This window comes from Sebastes fasciatus, chromosome 7 (genome assembly GCF_043250625.1).
Source record: "Sebastes fasciatus isolate fSebFas1 chromosome 7, fSebFas1.pri, whole genome shotgun sequence".
NCBI classification, from domain to species: Eukaryota; Metazoa; Chordata; class Actinopteri; order Perciformes; family Sebastidae; genus Sebastes; species Sebastes fasciatus.
Window position 1 is genome coordinate 36,211,046 of NC_133801.1, and position 19,003 is coordinate 36,230,048.

Below are 19,003 nucleotides of genomic sequence, written 5' to 3' on the forward strand. Positions count from 1 at the left end.
TGTGGTGAGGAGGTAGAGGGCGTAGGTAAGTTGGGGGTACCCTGTACACCTTTTTCACGTAGGTAACTTCATGTCTATAAACCCCTGTATGTTTTGTACACTGCTGTTTTTTAGATAATTTAGTCAGCCTGTTGTTTGTGTTTCTAAAGAAGGCAGAGACTTAGTTAGGCCTGGTTTTGATTTATTGGTTTTGTTTATTTGGCACAACCATTTTGTCCCTAGCTCCACCACATTTGTCAACCTTTAGTCATTAATAAACACACTTCATTTTGCACTTCACTTTGACTTTGTCTAATCATTGGTTGTTTGTTCAGCTATTGTTCCACCTAGTGGACATAACACCATCTAAGAGGACTTTTCCTGGGCTGACAACACCTCAGCGGTAGTAGGCAAAGCACAGCAACGCCTTTACTTTCTGAGGAGGCTAGGAAGAGCTAACCTCCCCCAGAAGCTGCTGCTGAACTTCTACAGATGCACCACAGAAAGCATCCTGACCAAATGCCTGGTACAGCAGCTGCACCAAAGCTGCCAAAAAAGCCCTGCAGCGTGTTGTGAAAACAGCACCTCCACAACACTCGCTGTATCAGATGGGCCAAAAACATCAAGGACAACACTCATCGCGGACACAACCTGTTTGAGCTCCTCTCATCAGGCAGGTGCTTCAGATCAATCCGCACAAACAGACTTAAAAACAGCTTTTTCCCCAACCACCATAAACCTCCTGAACTCTGACATCTCCTCTGTCTGAGCTGAACACGTGTAATAAAACCTGTCAAAATGTGCAATGTAAATCTACTGCTACGGACATGTGCGATAACATATATTGGACACTTTGTGCAATAATCTGGCAAAACTGGCATTTCACCAATATACATATTGTAATATCTTCTATATTTTTTTATATTGAATTCTCTTTTTTATTGTATTATCTTTTCATTAGCACCTATGTGATTGTCACAATCTAATTGCGTTGTACTACACAATGACAATAAAGGGCTTGAATCTTGAATAGACAGCTGATGGACAGCAGACCTCAGATCAGCTCTTACTGCTTGTATTCATCCGCTCTGTGAAATCTTGCAGATGTTGTTAGGAGCACCGGAGAACACAGAGGGACATGATTTTTTTTCAGGTTACCTGTTTCATGTTCTACTTTCACGATATAGCAACCGTTTTATAAAAATAACTTTTTTAAATCAGATTTGCTCCAATCTGTCTACTTCAGCTTTAAGTGTCTTGCTCAGGGATACATTGACATGTTTCCTTCATTCTCTATGGTAGTGCTGAACCACTACGGATGCAATATATCTTTGGCCGCTATTGTTTGTTTGGCGCCCTTTTTCCGAGGAGAGGAGGAGGAGTTGTTGTTTCCTTCGCCACTCTGGCAGTGTTGGTCTGGATGAGCTACACTTCGCATCGACTTGAGCTTGAGCTGCGCTGTGTGGACATTACGCCAAACGGTGAGTTATATTTAGATAAATAAAGATTACCGACATGTTACTATAATGTATCTTGGCGCTGTCTGACGTGTTCTTGCTTCTGTGGACGCTATAAAGTTAACGTTAGTCGTGTTTCTCCCGTTTATTGTGTCGCCGCGGTACTTTCGGATGAACTACAAGCTAACGTAACATTATTAACAATGAACCAACATGTTATTATAATGTATCCTGGCGCTGTCTGACGTGTTATAAAGTTGTCATTAGCCGTGTTTCCTCAGTTTATTGTGTCGAGCTGCTGCGGTACTTTGGGATGAATTACAAGCTAACGAAACTTAACATTCCTTAGGTTGAAAGCATCACGTTGTTAGTTAACATTAATGTCTAATGTAGCGTTAACTACGGTATATCAGCAGCTTACATCAGCAGTAAGGTTAGATATAACGTTACTCTGGACACACTAACGTTACTTTACATACACACATTGACAGAATGATAAATGAACAAGCTTCATATGAATCATAAAGTCGTCGTGTTTGCACTTAACGCTACGTCGACTACTTTCAGTCTCCGTTGTATAACGTTGCTGTTGTCACAGCATGTACTTATACTTAAGGTTTTTAATGCAGGACTTTTACTTGTAGCAGAGTATTTCTACACTGTGGTATCAGTACTATCACTGAAGTACAAGATCAGAGTACTTCTTCCACCTCTGTTAAAATGAGAGAACACCAGAATATTGTTTATTAATTGAGAACCAATGTCTCAGGGTTTTTCATACTTTGTCATGTTGTGTACAACGTACTATTCATGCTTAATTTTAACACTTATTATATGCTTCTATACCATATTACAATTTTCAAAATACTAAATAGGCCACGTTTGTCTGAGCTTGTCAAAAGCAGAATATATCAAATATAGTCTAATGCATGTCTGTTTGGGATAGGAAAGGTGAATTGAATGCAGGGCGTTGCTGGATAAGACACTTCACACTTCAGTGTTACTTGAGTCAGAATCACTGGTTGGGGGTGGGGGGGATGATCTGCCTCAACAACCAGAGCTCATCGTTAAGACATACACAAAGGCAGGCACTTAATCAAGGTACTATACAAAGTAGTAAAGGTAATATTAAAGTAAAGGTATTTGATATCATTTGTTTTTTCTTCAAAACCCTTATAAATACAGTGAGAATATGTAGACAGTAAAGGGGCTAGAGCTGAGATGTGAACCTCCTAATTCCTGCTCTCCCTTGAGACCCTCACTATTAACATTTGTTATGAAAACAATGCCTGTCTATAACATATTAATAGATCAATATGCTTTTCTTCATTACAGGTAAAATGCAGAAAACGTTTTTTTTCCCTGGGAGAATGAGTGTCACATTCCGCAAGGGACCACTTGGATATCTCCGTCAGGATCCAACGGATGCAGCCAAACTCCTTAAAGACAACCCCTCTCTACAGGACAAGTCTGCACCCGTGAAGGAGGAGCTGGTCAGGAAAAATGCACTGTCTGTGATCATTTTAAGAGGAGGGGATGCTTCAGATAAAACTGAGGTGGCTCGAGAATACATCCTGCAGTTTGGGAAATATAAAGGGAAGTCCTTCCGCTGGCTCCTTGAAAATGACATTGGGTATACCATCTACCTAATCAAGAACCAGCAAAAGGAGGAGACTGCAGGAGTGTTCATGGCAGGGGGGCACATCAAGGACAGCCTGCTGTCATTTGTGAGCTATGCCCTCAGCTTTCAAGAAATCCAGTCTCTTCTCAATTATGAGAAACAAAAGCCAGTTGTGACAGCAGCAGCATCAGAGGATGACCAGCTGGTTGGTTTTGGCTCTCGTGCCAAAAGCACCTGGAGAGAGATTTGGGACAGCAGGGATGATGGCTATGCAGCCTTTATTATGAGGAAAAGCTGTGCTCCAGGAACAAAGATGCACAAACTACAAGTGTACCTGCAGAAGAAGCTGCCCTCCCCCTCTGGCTCCTCTCTGGTGACACATGCCTCACAGGCCCCTGCTGAAGCCATGGGTGGGTCTTGTTTTCCATTTGTTTTGTCAAAAAAATGTATATGCTGTCATGGTATCCAGTGTATTTTAGTACACCAAAGGGAGTAAACTTCGTCTTCCATTATTTCAGTGGTGATTTTATTCATACTATCCTAAGTGCAGTAAAGCCATATTTTTAGTACATTCTAATTCTTGTCCGTTTGCATCACAGTGATGGATGAAGATGAAGAGCTGGAGAGAGCGATGCTGGGTATCTGTCCTTCTAAGCAACATGTGCAGAGCTGTGAGTAAACATTTGTTGTCTTATATTGGTTTGTTTCTAATGCCTGAAGATTCAAAATAATTTACAGTTCAGCCTGTTTAATATTAATTGTGTATTCTATATAGTTTATATTTAATTGTTTTTGTTTGTGTTTTACAGCTGTTTCTGCACCATCAGCATCAACTGCCAGACGACAGGCTTCGGGAACAGAAAGAGGTTCTTAACCAAACAAAAACGTCCTGTCGTCGACGGAGACTCTGGGACCATGAATTCTTATCCCAAACCGAAGCATGACATAAACCGTTCCTTCTCATGTTGACCATGTTCTGGTCATGTTTGTGTTTTGCTGTTCAACTTGTTGTCCTAGTGACTATGAATTGATTCCAGTCATGGCGAGGGTAAGTAGCACTCTTTATTCCAGTTTTTAGACTTATATGATGAATATATATATATATATATATACATATATATATATATGTATATATATATATGTATACATATAGGACTGCTGTGGTTACTAACACTTGTATGCATGTGTTTGCAGTGTGCCATGTTGCTTCCCCTGCTTAGGCTAAATTGTAATGACTGACTACTAAATATTTATCCATACAGAACTAAACTGCATGTGTATGAATGAAATTCTTTATACTTTAATGTAACAGTCTGTTTAACTATATAAGGCTGAGATAAGCAGGTGAAGTAAAAGATGGATAATGTATGCCTTTACTAACACCAGTTTTTTTTATATTGTCAAAATATAAATGACTGACAAGATTTTTTCTGTTGTAGTACCATCTGCTACACTGTCCACACCAACTGAACTGACGGGTTCACAAGTAGATGGTAAATGCATTATATTTCTTTTTATCCATTTAAACCTTTCTGTCATATTCCCTCTGATTATGTCCGTTATAAACCAATAATTGATTACTTTTTGTGGTCCTTATCTCCTTGCAGCCCCTGCTCTGCCGATGGTAAAGAGACCTGTGCCCCTTCCTCAGGAGCTGATGTTCCTGATGCCAGAAACACCAGGACCCTTGCCAACAGAGACAACTGTCACTGTTCCAGGTGTGTATTATTTTAACTGTATTTGCATCTTAAAAATATCCATATGTAGTGTCCATCGGAACTGTTCTCATTGATGTAAATCAGATACTGGTGCACAATGTCACAGTCGAGTTTTTTATTTATCTTACTGTGAATAATAATGAAATGTTTAATATTCTATATAGTGTCAGAGGCACTTCCGATTTCTCCTGAGACGTCTGCAGAGCCCATTCAACCGCCGCTGCAACCGCCAAGAGCTCAAAGTAAGTATTTGAATGTTCTTGATTTGGCTGTGTGCGTGTCAAAGAGATAGAATCAAGTCAACACACAATCTTAATAATTTGCTATGTCTTTCTTCTTGCCTGACCAGGTCAGCCATTACCCAGGCCATCAGCTGTCCCCAGCTGTCCTCCTCCACAGCTTAAACAGCATTTGCATAGGAATGATTCTGTCCCAAGCTTTTTGATCCATATTTTATTTATTTGTTTTTACCTTTATTTTATTCAGGGGGAGGTTCACTGAGGGCAATGCTCTCTTTTTCAGGAACGCCCTGATCACATTCACACAGTTACACATTCACACCTGGAAGCTGCCCAGTACAACCACAGTCTGATCTGCTGGTCACTGAGCAACTCCACTGGAGCGGTTGGGGGGGGCCTTGCTCAAGGGCATCTCAGTGGTGGTAATGAGGGAGGGCCACCACTGCCCCATATAAGCGGTTTATCAATGTAACCGTGATCACTGTAACCGGTTTCCACTGTATATACTGTATATTTTGCTCATGTAAATAATTATTACATTTATTATATACAATATTATATTTACTTTACCTTACATTTTTGTGTGATATATGTGTGACCTTGCAATATGGGCTCTGTTGAATATTTACTGTTACAGTTGTGGTTAATAAATACATTTAATTCACTAATGTCTACATGTCTCATTAATAAATTAATAATTTATAATGAACAGTAAAGTCTCTAATTGAAGTAATTAAGTAATTGCAATTTAAATGTTACACATAGGAAGAAAACTCTAATATAATTGGTTAATAGCTTTAAGTAAGTCAAGAACTTGATATAACCAGACTAGTCTAATCTAATGATAATCAGAAGAAGTAAATAACAAACTAAGACTCACATTTCTTGATTCCCAAATAGCTCATTATCTTTGATAATGTATCACAGACTTTGTACCAAGTGGGATTCGAACATGCTCCAGATAATCATTCTTAAATATTCAGGAGAAAACTGCTGGACCAAAGCCGCGTTTTCAGCACCCTGGACAGCGTTAATAAGTCTGCAATTTCATTGGCTGTCAGTGTATGCCACCTATACGCGACTTGCCTTACCGGAGGAGCCGGGGATCGAACCTCTGACTTTCCAATTGGTGGATCTGGTGCTCTACCCTCTGAGCCGCAGCCTCCTCATCTATGAAAGTAAAATCTGTTCTAAGTAGGGGAGAGCGGGGTCTGTTGGGACACGAGGACAGTTAGGACAGTGTCTTTTTAGCAAGTTAGAAAGCAACTATGCTCATTCATCCACACCCTCTTCACTTTCAATCGGTGGGCAGCACATTCCTGCTTGGTTAAATAACGGAGCTACTGACGTTAACGGAGGTTCCGCTGAGTTACACTATGGTGTGTTCAGGCTCTATTCAGTAAAATGACTATGGGTAATTTACAACGTTATCATGATGTGTTCAAATGTAATCTTGTAAAATGCATTTTTTGGGGAGAAACTTGAATAAATCCAGTTGTTTGAATGATATGTTTTCACAGCAATATAAAACAGATAATAGAGAGGGAATTATGACCTGTTTAACTTCCTAACACTAGCTCTAAGCAGCATATAATACATAATTAGAACTACTGATGACAAGTTTTTTTTTAATTAAAGCAAATATTTAAAATATAATCATTTGAATTGTGTGTTTATGCAAATAACCACTATAGATGAAATAAAGTACAGTGCAGTGAAGCCACAGTGTAATTCGAACATAATTTACCATGCATATGTTTTTAGTGTAAAATATACAGTATCGTACATTGAATGACATAAGATCTTAAATGTTATTCCTTCATTTAGCGCAGAGATTTCAAAAGTGGCCAATAAAATTTCCGAGTAGCAAACAAAAAAAATACTTGCCTGCCACAGTTGCAGGGAAGTGAAAACAGTTAATTTCAGACCTTGTGTCTTAATGTTTTTTGGTAGCTAGCACAGGAGTCCAAAGTGTGTCTGCTCTCCCTGGGGCGGTTGGGACAGTAATGTTTGTATTTTCTACTTTGTTACAAACAAGAAGCAGATAAAACAAGACAAGACAGAAGTCACTGACTCAAGAGGCAGCCAGTCAGAAACCCTTTCTTGCCAAATTCCATATCTCAATTTATGAAAACATGATCTTTACAAATGTTTTTTTTTCTCAAAGAAATGTGTGAACAAGTACATAGTAGATAAAGTATAAGGTGTTCAAATATAGACTGCAATTTCTTTCAATTTCGATGATTTTTTAGAATTGTTTGTTCGTACAATAGTGTTTTAAAAAAAGTATCCTGTCCTGTTTTATTAGTCATTTTATACTGTAGGTGTGTTTATTTAATGTTGAATATTTATGAATTTGTCCTACACACATGCAGATTTTAGAGAGCTGAATCATAATGGCCTTGGGTACTGGGTCAAGCCGAGAAAAACTTTTATTTACTGTTTTATTGCACAGTTGCTGAAAACAAAAGAAGCCCAACTACGGATGACAATCTAAAACGGATTTCCAGAACTCAGAATATCTAATTGAATACATGAGGAAAATTAGCGGTGCGTAGTGATGACGACACTGAGCTACAAGAGATGGAGAAAAAATGTCGCAGTGATTTCACGCAGAAGGCTAAACTATTAGAGAGATGGACAAAACATGATGCTTTCCCCGAGCTACTGTCAAAGAGTTGTTACAACCCGGCTCAAAGGTTGCAACAAAAATGGGAGACCAGACGAGTTTAAAAATAGTAACAGGCATTTATTTAACAAACTAACAATAAATAACTAAATAAACGTGGAAAGTCAGTAATCAGTGATGTAGGCATGTGTGGGTGTGTGAAAATGTCTCCCGCAAACAAAACCAAAACAGGTGTGCCAGCCAAGGAAGAGAGAGCGACATCTGTTGAAAGGTAGAGAGCTTTTATCCCAACCACACCAAGCCCAGGTGTGGCTCATCAACCTGACGACCCTCTCCTGCAAAACAAAGGAGAACCAGCAAAAAGACACAGGATACCTAGTGGAGTGGAGGGGTGGTCACAGAGTATAGAAGCAAAGAGACGAAACTCCAGTACTTTTTTGACAACAGCTGCTAGATGGTGCTGCGGTAGTACTGCCGCCATTTTGGACTTTAAACGCCAATGAGTCCATTGCTATGAATGTATAAAGAGATGTCTGTAAATCAGAGGATAATCAACCTCCCAGTACGAACACTTAAATAGCCCTCATTTAAATCATGATGTCTTAAAAGTTGTAAAATTAACTAATAGCAGAGTCCAGAGTTATTTTTCTCTGCATAATAAACGTGCATCAGACCCACGGGACTGCACCGCCCTGCACGCTTATATGATGTATCCGGTTCTGCCGGCTTCCTAATAGCTGTATGCGGCTGTAATAATGGATATATTGGCTGTAATTCATCCCTTTTATTATCTTCTAATACACCCATGGGCTGTATGTTGTCAGCCTGTACCGTGGTGGATGGATTAACGTCTCTGTTCCCAAACAACCGGCTATCGGCCAGTAGCTAATAGTGCTAATAGCATGACATCAACAGAGTTTAATGGAGTTGTAGGCTAGTTACCAACACGCAGGGCAAAAGACCAGGACACAACCTCTTATACCTCCATGGTCTGTGGTCTACTGGACCCTCTTATACCTCCATGGTCTGTGATCTACTGGACCCTCTTCTACATCCATGGTCTGTGGTCCATGGATGTAGAAGAGGTTGAAACCTCTTCTACATCCATGGTCTGTGGTCTACTGGACCCTCTTCTACATCCATGGTCTGTGGTCTATTGGACCCTCTTCTACATCCATGGTCTGTGGTCTACTGGAACCTCTTCTACATCCATGGTCTGTGGTCTACTGGACCCTCTTATACCTCCATGTTCCTTGGTCTGTTGGACCCTCTTCTACATCCATGGTCTGTGGTCTATTGAAACCTCTTCTACATCCATGGTCTGTGGTCTACTGGACCCTCTTCTACATCCATGGTCTGTGGTCTATTGAAACCTCTTCTACATCCATGGTCTGTGGTCTGTTGGACCCTCTTATACGTCCATGGTCTGTGGTCTATTGGACCCTCTTATACCTCCATGGTCTGTGGTCTATTGGACCCTCTTGTACATCCATGGTCTGTGGTCTGCTGGACCCTCTTATACCTCCATGGTCTGTGGTCTATTGGACCCTCTTCTACATCCATGGTGTGTGGTCTACTAGACCCTCTTATACCTCCATGGTCTGTGGTCTACCGGACCCTCTTCTACATCCATGGTCTATGGTCTACTGGACCCTCTTCTACATCCATGGTCTGTGGTCTACTGGACCCTCTTATACCTCCTTGGTCTGTGGTCTATTGGACCCTCTTCTACATCCATGGTCTGTGGTCTATTGAAACCTCTTCTATAACCATGGTCTGTGGTCTGTTGGACCGTCTTATACGTCCATGGTCTGTGGTCTATTGGACCCTCTTATACCTCCATGGTCTGTGGTCTATTGGACCCTCTTGTACATCCATGGTCTGTGGTCTGCTGGACCCTCTTATACCTCCATGGTCTGTGGTCTGTTGGACCCTCTTATACATCCATGGTCTGTGGTCTGTTGGACCCTTTTATACCTCCATGGTCTGTGGTCTATTGGACCCTCTTCTACATCCATGGTCTGTGGTCTATTGGACCTTCTTATACCTCCATGGTCTGTGGTCTATTGTACCCTCTTATACCTCCATGGTCTGTGGTCTACTGGACACTCTTATAGCTCCATGGTCTGTGGTCTACTGGACCCTCTTGTACATCCATGGTCTGTGGTCTGCTGGACCCTCTTATACCTCCATGGTCTGTGGTCTGTTGGACCCTCTTATACATCCATGGTCTGTGGTCTGTTGGACCCTTTTATACCTCCATGGTCTGTGGTCTATTGGACCCTCTTATACCTCCATGGTCTGTGGTCTATTGGACCCTCTTATACCTCCATGGTCTGTGGTCTATTGTACCCTCTTATAGCTCCATGGTCTGTGGTCTACTGGACCCTCTTCTACCTCCATGGTCTGTGGTCTACTGGACCCTCTTCTACATCCATGGTCTGTGGTCTACTGGACCCTCTTATACCTCCATGGTCTGTGGTCTATTGGACCCTCTTATACCTCCATGGTCTGTGGTCTATTGGACCCTCTTATACATCCATGGTCTGTGGTCTGTTGGACCCTTGTATACCTCCATGGTCTGTGGTCGCTTGGACCCTCTTATACATCCATGGTCTGTGGTCTATGGGACCTTCTTATACATCCATGGTCTGTGGTCTATTGGACCCTCTTATACATCCATGGTCTGTGGTCTATTGGACTCTCTTTTACATCCATGGTCTGTGGTCTATTGGACCCTCTTATACCTCCATGGTCTGTGGTCTACTGGACCCTCTTATACCTCCATGGTCTGTGGTCTATTGGACCCTCTTATACCTCCATGGTCTGTGGTCTGTTGGACCCTCTTATACCTCCATGGTCTGTGGTCTATTGGACTCTCTTATACCTCCATGGCCTGTGGTCTACTGGTTCAGAATAACTCCTACTGACTTCAATGATCCCTGGCATTTCGTCAAGCGCTATCAAGAGGTTGACATTTTTGTTTTTTATTAAAATATTTTATTAAAATATTTTATTAAAATATTTATATAAATATATAACTATTGGATGGATTGCCATGATATTTAGTACAGACATCAGTAAAACTACTGACATTCCCATCAGCTTTAGCTGTAGATTATGTTAGGCATGGCAAGGCAAGTTTATTTATAAACCTGGCATACATCAAGATGACGGAAAGTGTGGGTTGAGGTTCACCTGTTTCCTGGTTTTAGCCGGCCTTGATTAAAACCTATGATTTATGAGACTGTTGATGGCAAAGTTATCATAGAGGATGAGTTTCTTAACTTCCTCAAGGTTAAAATTAAAACGATGAGGCAAGAAAAATTAGTCCTAGTAACTTCAAACAACTTCGACTCCGAGTGGATTGAGTCTTCCAGAAAGGTGTCGTTGAAATTTGTCCTGATATTAAGCAATGGTGTGTGACCTTTAAAGGCAACCAGAAGGATGTCAATAATGATACAAGTTTCCTAAAATATCCCCCGATTCGTCTCCCACTACCTGGATGAGCTGCCACCTGTGACATTTTACTACATGGATGTCTCAAACCTGCTCTGCAAGATGGAGCGTCTGCACAGTGAGGTTTGTGCGCTAAGGCATGGAGTAAGACTTCAGGCAGATATCGGCAAAGACCTGTTACTATGAGCTTTGATCGCAGAGCTGCTGTTATGGAGTATCATTTGGAGCCGAGTCGTGGCGGAAGGCATGGCCTGTGTCGAGTGATGCTGGAGGCGCTTGCAGGAGCGCACCTGTCGGAGCCATAATAATGTATTGTTTTAGTGACGGTTACAGAAACTGCGAGACAAATCAATACTTTTCCAACTACTAAAACTTGTTTCTTCCTGTTATGGTTGTTTTGCGTCATCCATCTTCACTCAGAGCCAAAATCAAAAGAGGATAGTTTAAATAATTAATGAACCAATTAACTATCACCTTTTCACAGGAGTTTATTTGTGTAATAGTGCTGATTGGCTCATTAGCATCACTGTTTCGGTTGCAGTCTAAATCCACATGGAGAAAAACAAACCATGTCTGCAGAGTACCACAACACCATCCTATTCCTTCATGATATCCCTGTGTTAGCTACTGACAGTAATGAGGTGCACAGACTAGACAAGACAACAATCCAAAATTTGATTGCAAAACAAACTGTCACAGTGACAATTAGTACAGTTGTGTTTCATCAAACCAGCACTTCCACACAGTCCATACACTGACTTTTACTTTCATGTGTAGATGGGTGGTGTAGATAATATGGCCAAAGTGGGAGCTTTTTACAGTACAACTGTTTGTGTTTATTGTCCTGTTAAACACTGAACTCAATTTGTTTCCTTGACTCAATGATTTGTGAGTACAAATGTAGGAACATAAAAGGATTTCAAAGATAATATATTGAGTTTAACAGCCAAAACCCAAAGTATGTATATACACATATCTCTCCCAAAATCAAAACTGTTTAATCCCATGTGACTCATTTAGATTGTCCACCTTCTATTTTGCACTGCATTAGCCACAAATTGAAAGCAACCAATGCAGCATCAAGACTATATTAGAAAGAACATGCCGACGAGGAAATGTGACCAATCTAGACCAGTTGAAGAGTAGCGTAGGTCATTTGGAGATTAGCAGAGTTAGTGTGTGGAGTGTGTGTGTACATGGAAAGTGAGTAGTGAAGCAAGAGAGAGAGAGAGCGGTGGCGAATGTGCGTGGGCGAACAAGTAAGCTAGTAGAGCAGAAGACAGAGATAGCTTAGCTCTGACAATATCTAAGTGAACGTACAGTGGAGGCTGCAGTTTTGCAGATATGAATCCTGCAGCTCCTCAAGACCAACAGAGGTTTCCTGTGTCTTGTTTCCTGGCGGCTGAGTGGAGTGACGGGGGATTAACTCCGGAGTGAGAAATGTTACTGACTCTGGCCAAAGCAGGAAAAGTTAACACAGTGGTTTGTCTGTTCTGGGCTACTGTAGAAACATGGTGGCCGGCTCCGCGAAGAGGACCCGCTCCGTATGTAGATATAATCAGCTCATTCTAAGGCAACGAAAACACAACAATTCTTACTTACTTACTTACTGTTCATCTGCTGTCCATGAGAGCCGGCTGTCAATCACTCGCCGGCTGTCAATCACTCGCGAACTCTGACCAAACAGTCAAACTAGGCAGCGCTGATCAAATATGAATCAATATTCTGTTACTGTAATGCCTATTTCTCTCCTCAAATGTTTTCAGAATCATCTTGTAGTGCACGGTTTAGCTGTAAAATGAGAAAGTTTGTGATGCTGCCGCCATTGTGAAATCTGGTGAAGGAGTAATCAACAACTCTCTAACACCATCAATCAATAATCAATAGTACTCAAGCAATAGTAATTATTAATCAACAATACTCTCAGAAAACAAATGGCTATCCTACAAAGCAGCTCTTAGCACTACACTAGAATCAGACAAACATAAAGGCAAGAGCGTGTTTGTGTGTGTGTGTGTGTGTGTGTGTGTGTGTATACCTGTGTGTGAGTGGGTGTGTGTGAGTGGGGGGGAGGAACAAGAGGAAGCACGAGGTGGACGTGACCACGCAAGTGGTTACATCACGTGAGGGGTTGCTCCTAATGGCGGACGAGGCCGCGAAAGTTAAAGGCAAAGCACAATCGAGAACGTGGTCCCCACGTTGTCAGTAAAATGGGTATGTGTGTGTGTGTGTGTGTGTGTGGGGGGGGGGGTTAGCAGAAGAGAGAAAAGAAAGGCGCGCTCAGAGCGCAGACGTAGTAACTGTATTATTATCACTCAGAAACCCGGCAGGGGAACTCACGTTGGCTGTGCACTCGTCTTTTAACTGATAAAATACAGTTACAGATCTTTACCGTGGTGGCAGAAATTAACACAAGAAAACCCACGGCGTGGGGCACACAGTTAATAACAGTCAACAACAGTAAACAAAGCAAAGCAACAAAACAAGCGGACTCAGCGGTCCGTACATTCAACACAAATAAACAAGTTATAAACTTATTGTAACACACGATTAAACTAGTCTCTGCCCAGACACAAGCCTCTTACTTGGGACGCTTCTCCGAAGCGATTATGGTGTGTATCGTCCGTTGATTGGTCGGGCGGCGTTGCGCAAGCTCGGGCAATAACGGGCTGTTATTACCCTCGTCAGCGGGTGAACGGCAGGGTTTTAAAGGGAAACGTTGCTGCGTTGGTACCTCCTGGAGCAAACAAAGTTGCGATGGAAAGGGACGTCCTTGTAGGTGCGCTCCGCTTAAATCGCGTGTCACCGGAAACTTTCTCACAGTTCCCGTGAGCCTCATACAATGGGAGACCCATGTTTAATATCTACAGTAGTATCTTTTATTCACTGTTGAAATTCAAAATGCGTCTCTGTATAATATGGAGGTGCATCTTGACTGGGACACTGCTCCTAAAACCTGGATGAACAGCTCACACACCTCAGCTCTGCATACATACCTGTCTGTTTGGATGGCTGCTGTTGATACCAGTCTCTACACATCCTATGATATTTTATAGAGAGATACTACAAATAACACAGGAAAGCACTTTAAGTATTAACACTATAATGTTCCAGTTGGAATATCATTGGAGAATTATAGGCCTACAATAGAAGATGCATGACCCAAGTATAATAACTTACCTGCCTGCTTGACACCAACTGCTACCATCATTAATTAATTCCGTCTGTACGAGGGACTACCAAGGCTAACGAGGGATTACCAACACTTAGTGACAAAGTGGCAGCCTGGAGAATGAGACTTCTCGGTCACTGCCAAAGACATCAAGAAGTCCCAGCAAGCATGCTGATGCTGCGGGAACCAACGCACGGGCATCGATCACAGGGACGTCCCACACCAACATACATGGATGTACTGAGGAGAGATGGACAGTGGACAGTGCTTTCGAGCTAGCCAGATGTATGGTGGACTGAGATAGCTGGAAGCTATGCTTGAAAGCCCGTCTGAGGACGACCCAATGATATCAGTTCCGATAGTTGTATTATCACTCTTTTACATCCACTACTATTGGTTTTGTGTTATTAGTCCTACTTGTATTAGTTATTATAGCTGCTAGGCGATTATTGTGGCTGCTTGTTGGGTCTCTAAACTATGGTGTACAGTCTAAGACCTGCTCTATATATAAAGCGTCTTGAGATAACTTCTGTTGTGATTTGATGCTTTACAAAAATAAACAGTATAACATGCTTAAAGAAATAATAAATAAATAGGTATAAGTTGCAAGAGATTGCTGATACCGGCTGATACACACGCCATCATGCAAATAAGGGGAGTACTGGCACCTATTTTTTCCCACTACAAGCACTGATGATAGCAATATTTTCACCCCACTTTTGTGTGTGGCAGTCGTGGCTGTGTGGATCTATACCGGACTCTGCGCTGCAGCTTCACGGCTTCCAGCTGTTCCGAGCTGACCGCGACCCGGAGTTATCGAACAAATCAAATGGTGGGGGAATTTGTTTCTACATTAAGGACGGCTGGTGCAAGGACGTGGCAGTGATTCTGCGGACATGTTCTCCAGATCTGGAAACTTTCATAATTTACTGCAAACCCTTTTATTCACCATGTAAATTCTCTCCCTTCATTCTGGTCGGTGTTTACATCCCGCCGCAAGCTAACGTGGAGCTGGCGCAGGGGCTGCTTGCCGATCAGATACGGGAGGTTGACAGGAAAAACCTGCACTCTCTAGTTATCGTCCTTGGGGACTGTAACAAAGGGAACTTAACACAGAAACTCCCAAAATATAGACAGTTTATTAAATGTCCAACCAGAGAGAAGAACACTCTTGACAAATGCTACTGCAACATCAACAACGCATTTCACGCCGTTCCCCGCGCTGCTCTGGGAAACTCCGACCACGTCTTGGTCCACCTCATCCCCGCTTACAGGCAGAGGGTCAAACTGGCTAGACCGGTTCTGAGGAGTACCAAAAAGTGGAGCAGCGAAGCGGTGGTGGATCTGCGTGAGTGCCTGGACCCCACGGACGGGGAGATGTTTAAGACCGCCACTGACAGTCTGGACGAATATGCAGATGCTGTGACGTCATATATCAGCTTCTGCGAGGACAGCTGTATACCGACCCGCACCAGGGTTCGCTACAACAACGAGAAGCCCTGGTTCACAGCCAAGCTCAAACAGCTTTGTTTGGTCAAGGAAGAGGCATTTAGGAATGGTGACGGAGAGGGCTTTAAAGAGGCTTTAAAGAAGCTGAATATGCGTTTGGCAAGGCGGTGAGGGAAGCCAAACGGCAGTATTCTAATAAATTAGAAAAACAATTCTCAGCCAACGACTCTGCCTCAGTCTGGCAAGGGCTGAGGCAGATCACAAACTACAAGCCCAAATCGTCACACTCCACAAATGACCTCCGACTGGCAAATGAGCTGAATGACTTTTACTGTAGATTCGATGGACAAAGTGCAGGCCCAGACTGCATCTCCTCTCCCCCCAGACGTCAGCAGCTAACACCAGCACCCCCCAGCTTTCTCCACAAGCACCCAGCCTGTGCACACCCCTCCCCCCCTTCACACCTCTTTCCAGCCAGGAGGGGGAGGTCAACAGGCTTTTCAAAAGACAAAACCCCCACAAGGCAGCCGGCCCAGACGCTGTCTCACCTGCAACCCTGAAGCACTGTGCAGACCAGTTGTCTCCAGTGTTTACAGGGATCTTCAACATATCACTGGAAACCTGCAGGGTGCCTGCCTGTTTCAAAGCCTCCACCATCATCCCAGTCCCCAAGAAGCCAAGGATCACAGGTCTTCAGGATTACAGACCCGTCGCTCTGACCTCTGTGATAATGAAGACTTTTGAACGCCTTGTGCCCCACCACCTAAACACAATCACCAACCCCCTGCTGGACCCACTGCAGTTCGCCTACAGAGCCAACAGGTCTGTAGACGACGCAGTAAACATAGCCCCTCACTATATTCTCCAGCACCTGGACTCCCCTGGCTCCTATGCCAGGATCCTGTTTGTGGACTCTAACTGACAGGAGTCAGGACGAAAGGCTGGGGAAGCAAGTCTCTGACACCCAGACCATCAGCAGCGGTGCCCCCAAGGCTGCGTCCTCTCCCCACTGCTCTTCTCCCTGTACACCAGGGGTCTCCAACACGTCGCTCACTCGCGACCAGTAGCTCGCGACCAGTAGCTCGCGACCTGTTTCTGAGTCGCTCACCAAAGGTTCAAAGAATATGTAAACAAATTTGATAATAGGGATGTCACGAGAACCGATACTTCGTTACCAAGTTGATGCCAAACTTCTAAAAACGTGACGTACTTGTTTTCTACAGTACTGAAGGTACCGTACGATGCCTCCAGGGTCTGAAATTAACATCTGCCAAGCGCCAAATGCGGCTGCTTCTGTCCTCTGCTCTCTGTGTCGGAGTTTGACACACACACGCACGCGCGCGTGCGCCCACACACACACACACACACACACATACACACACACACACACGCACACAACAGTGGCATGCAGCAGCGAGATCCAGAGATGCAGAGATCCTTTATGTTCGAGAAGAGGATTCACTCTTGAGGGAAAAAACTGAACTGTTTTCTATCTTTTGTTGCTTATTGCTAAATCTCTGAAAAGTGGTGTTTTTTCATTTTACATTCAGAAAGTGAAAAACAAAAGGTTTCAGCACTTCCCCTCAGATGTTGGAAAGCCATGCAGGGGCAGCTGATGTTGTGAACCTACACAAGTACTGTGACCTACTGTCCAAGCTTTGGCAGGAGTTTGCAGACAGATTCAGTGACTTTGAGAAACTTGAGTCCTGTGTGTGACATTTATTGCCAACCCCTTCATGAAGGTGGACATAGGGGAGATTTCAGGACAGATAGCTGAACTGTTCTGTGTTAATCCTGTGGAGATGGAGATGGAGGTTATAAACGTCTAAAATGATGTCCATCTCAACAGCATTCACAGCATTTCTAGTAGAGCCAGAAAATTATAAGAACCTTCACCAAGCAGCTCTGAAAATGTCTGCTCTGTTTGGGTCTACATACCGCTGTGAAGCAGCTTTTTCTGACATGAATGTCATGAAATCTAAGTTCAGAACAAGACTGACGGAAGAGCATTTAAATGACTCCATAAGAGTGAACCTAAGTGGATCCACTCCAGCATACACCTCTCTTGTTGACTCCATGCAGTACCAGTCATCTCACTAACTGTGAATGCATGTAATACATGCATGTGAACTACAGATGATGAAGGGAATGTGAAGGGAAGTGATGTGATACAGTGATATGTGGACGGATAGTAAAATAAGTAACAACATTGTTTTGTTTTCTATGACATTAATCTGATGTGAATTTAATAGTGTGAGCTTGACGCATTGAAAATGTAAAGAAATGCATAAGAAAAAAACATGCACATGATGCTGAATTTAAGATGTTGATGATGTCAAAATGTGAGTGTTGGTTATCAACATTTTCTAAATGTGCACACAAAAGAAGCTCATTCAGCTGGTTAGGGTGGAACTGAGCGATGTGAATAAATGTTACTAATAATATAAAATATGAGAAGCTCTCGGACACTTTCTTTTTGTATTTTATTTTATAAATCGCTTTATCGTGACAGTAGTACATGAAACAGGTAACCTGAAAAAAATCATGTTCCTCTGTGTCCTCCGGTGTCCTCCGGTGCTCCTAATGGCATCTGCAAGATTTCACAGACTGGAGGAAACCAAGCAGTCAGAACTGATCTGAGGTCTGCTGTCCATCTGCTGTCTATGAGAACCGGCTGTCAATCACTCGCAAACTCTGATCAAATGGTCAAACTAGGCAGCGCTGATCAAAAATGAATCAATATTCTGTTACGTTAATGCCTATTTCTCTCCTCAGATGTTCTTAGAATCATCTTGTAGTGTACGGTTTAGCTGTAAAATGAGAAAGTTTGTGACGCCGACGCCATTGTAAAATCTGGTGAAGAAACGCCAAGTTATGGTCACATGACCGGAGCACAGCCAATAGGAACGCTCTCTCTCTTAAATGACCTGTGATTGGTCAAAGTCTCCTGTCACTGGCTAGATGTTCTAAAGTCTGAAAACAGAGCCATGAGGAGGAGCAGAAGTATAGTTATCTCTCAGAACACTTGAATTACAATATGCTGAAAGGTTATTATGGAATTTTTGTCAAATGATGCCAAAAATATACTGACTACACTCTAAAAAAAAATCCACCGGCTCAACTTAAAAAAATTAAGGTAACAAATTGCATGGATCTTTTCAAATAGTCCCAACTATGGCATTATTGAGTAAATCCTATGAGTCTTTTGTAGTCTGACTAACCCAATTGATTAAGTTCAACCACCTTGATTTGCTTTGACCTCTAAAGGCTTAATTAAATT

General features: G+C 42.6%; 1 protein-coding gene across 1 annotated transcript; it reads left to right on the forward strand.

Moving 5' to 3' along the window:
• Positions 1–1,360: 1,360 nt before the first annotated feature.
• On the forward strand, positions 1,361–5,662 carry LOC141770851 (uncharacterized). Its single transcript, XM_074640696.1, has 8 exons — positions 1,361–1,460; positions 2,772–3,467; positions 3,657–3,728; positions 3,867–4,105; positions 4,497–4,550; positions 4,665–4,775; positions 4,940–5,017; positions 5,125–5,662. Exons 1-4 carry the CDS (start codon positions 1,400–1,402, stop codon positions 3,929–3,931), a joined length of 894 nt encoding a protein of 297 aa, XP_074496797.1. The 5' UTR covers positions 1,361–1,399; the 3' UTR covers positions 3,932–4,105; positions 4,497–4,550; positions 4,665–4,775; positions 4,940–5,017; positions 5,125–5,662.
• Positions 5,663–19,003: the final 13,341 nt, after the last annotated feature.

Coding starts and splice junctions, on each gene's coding strand:
- LOC141770851 (XM_074640696.1), top strand. CDS start 1,400: ATGAGCTACACTTCGCATCGACTTGAGCTTGAGCTGCGCTGTGTGGAC. Junction 1,461..2,771: donor TGTGGACATTACGCCAAACG/GTGAGTTATATT, acceptor TCTTCATTACAG/GTAAAATGCAGAAAACGTTT. Junction 3,468..3,656: donor GGCCCCTGCTGAAGCCATGG/GTGGGTCTTGTT, acceptor TTTGCATCACAG/TGATGGATGAAGATGAAGAG.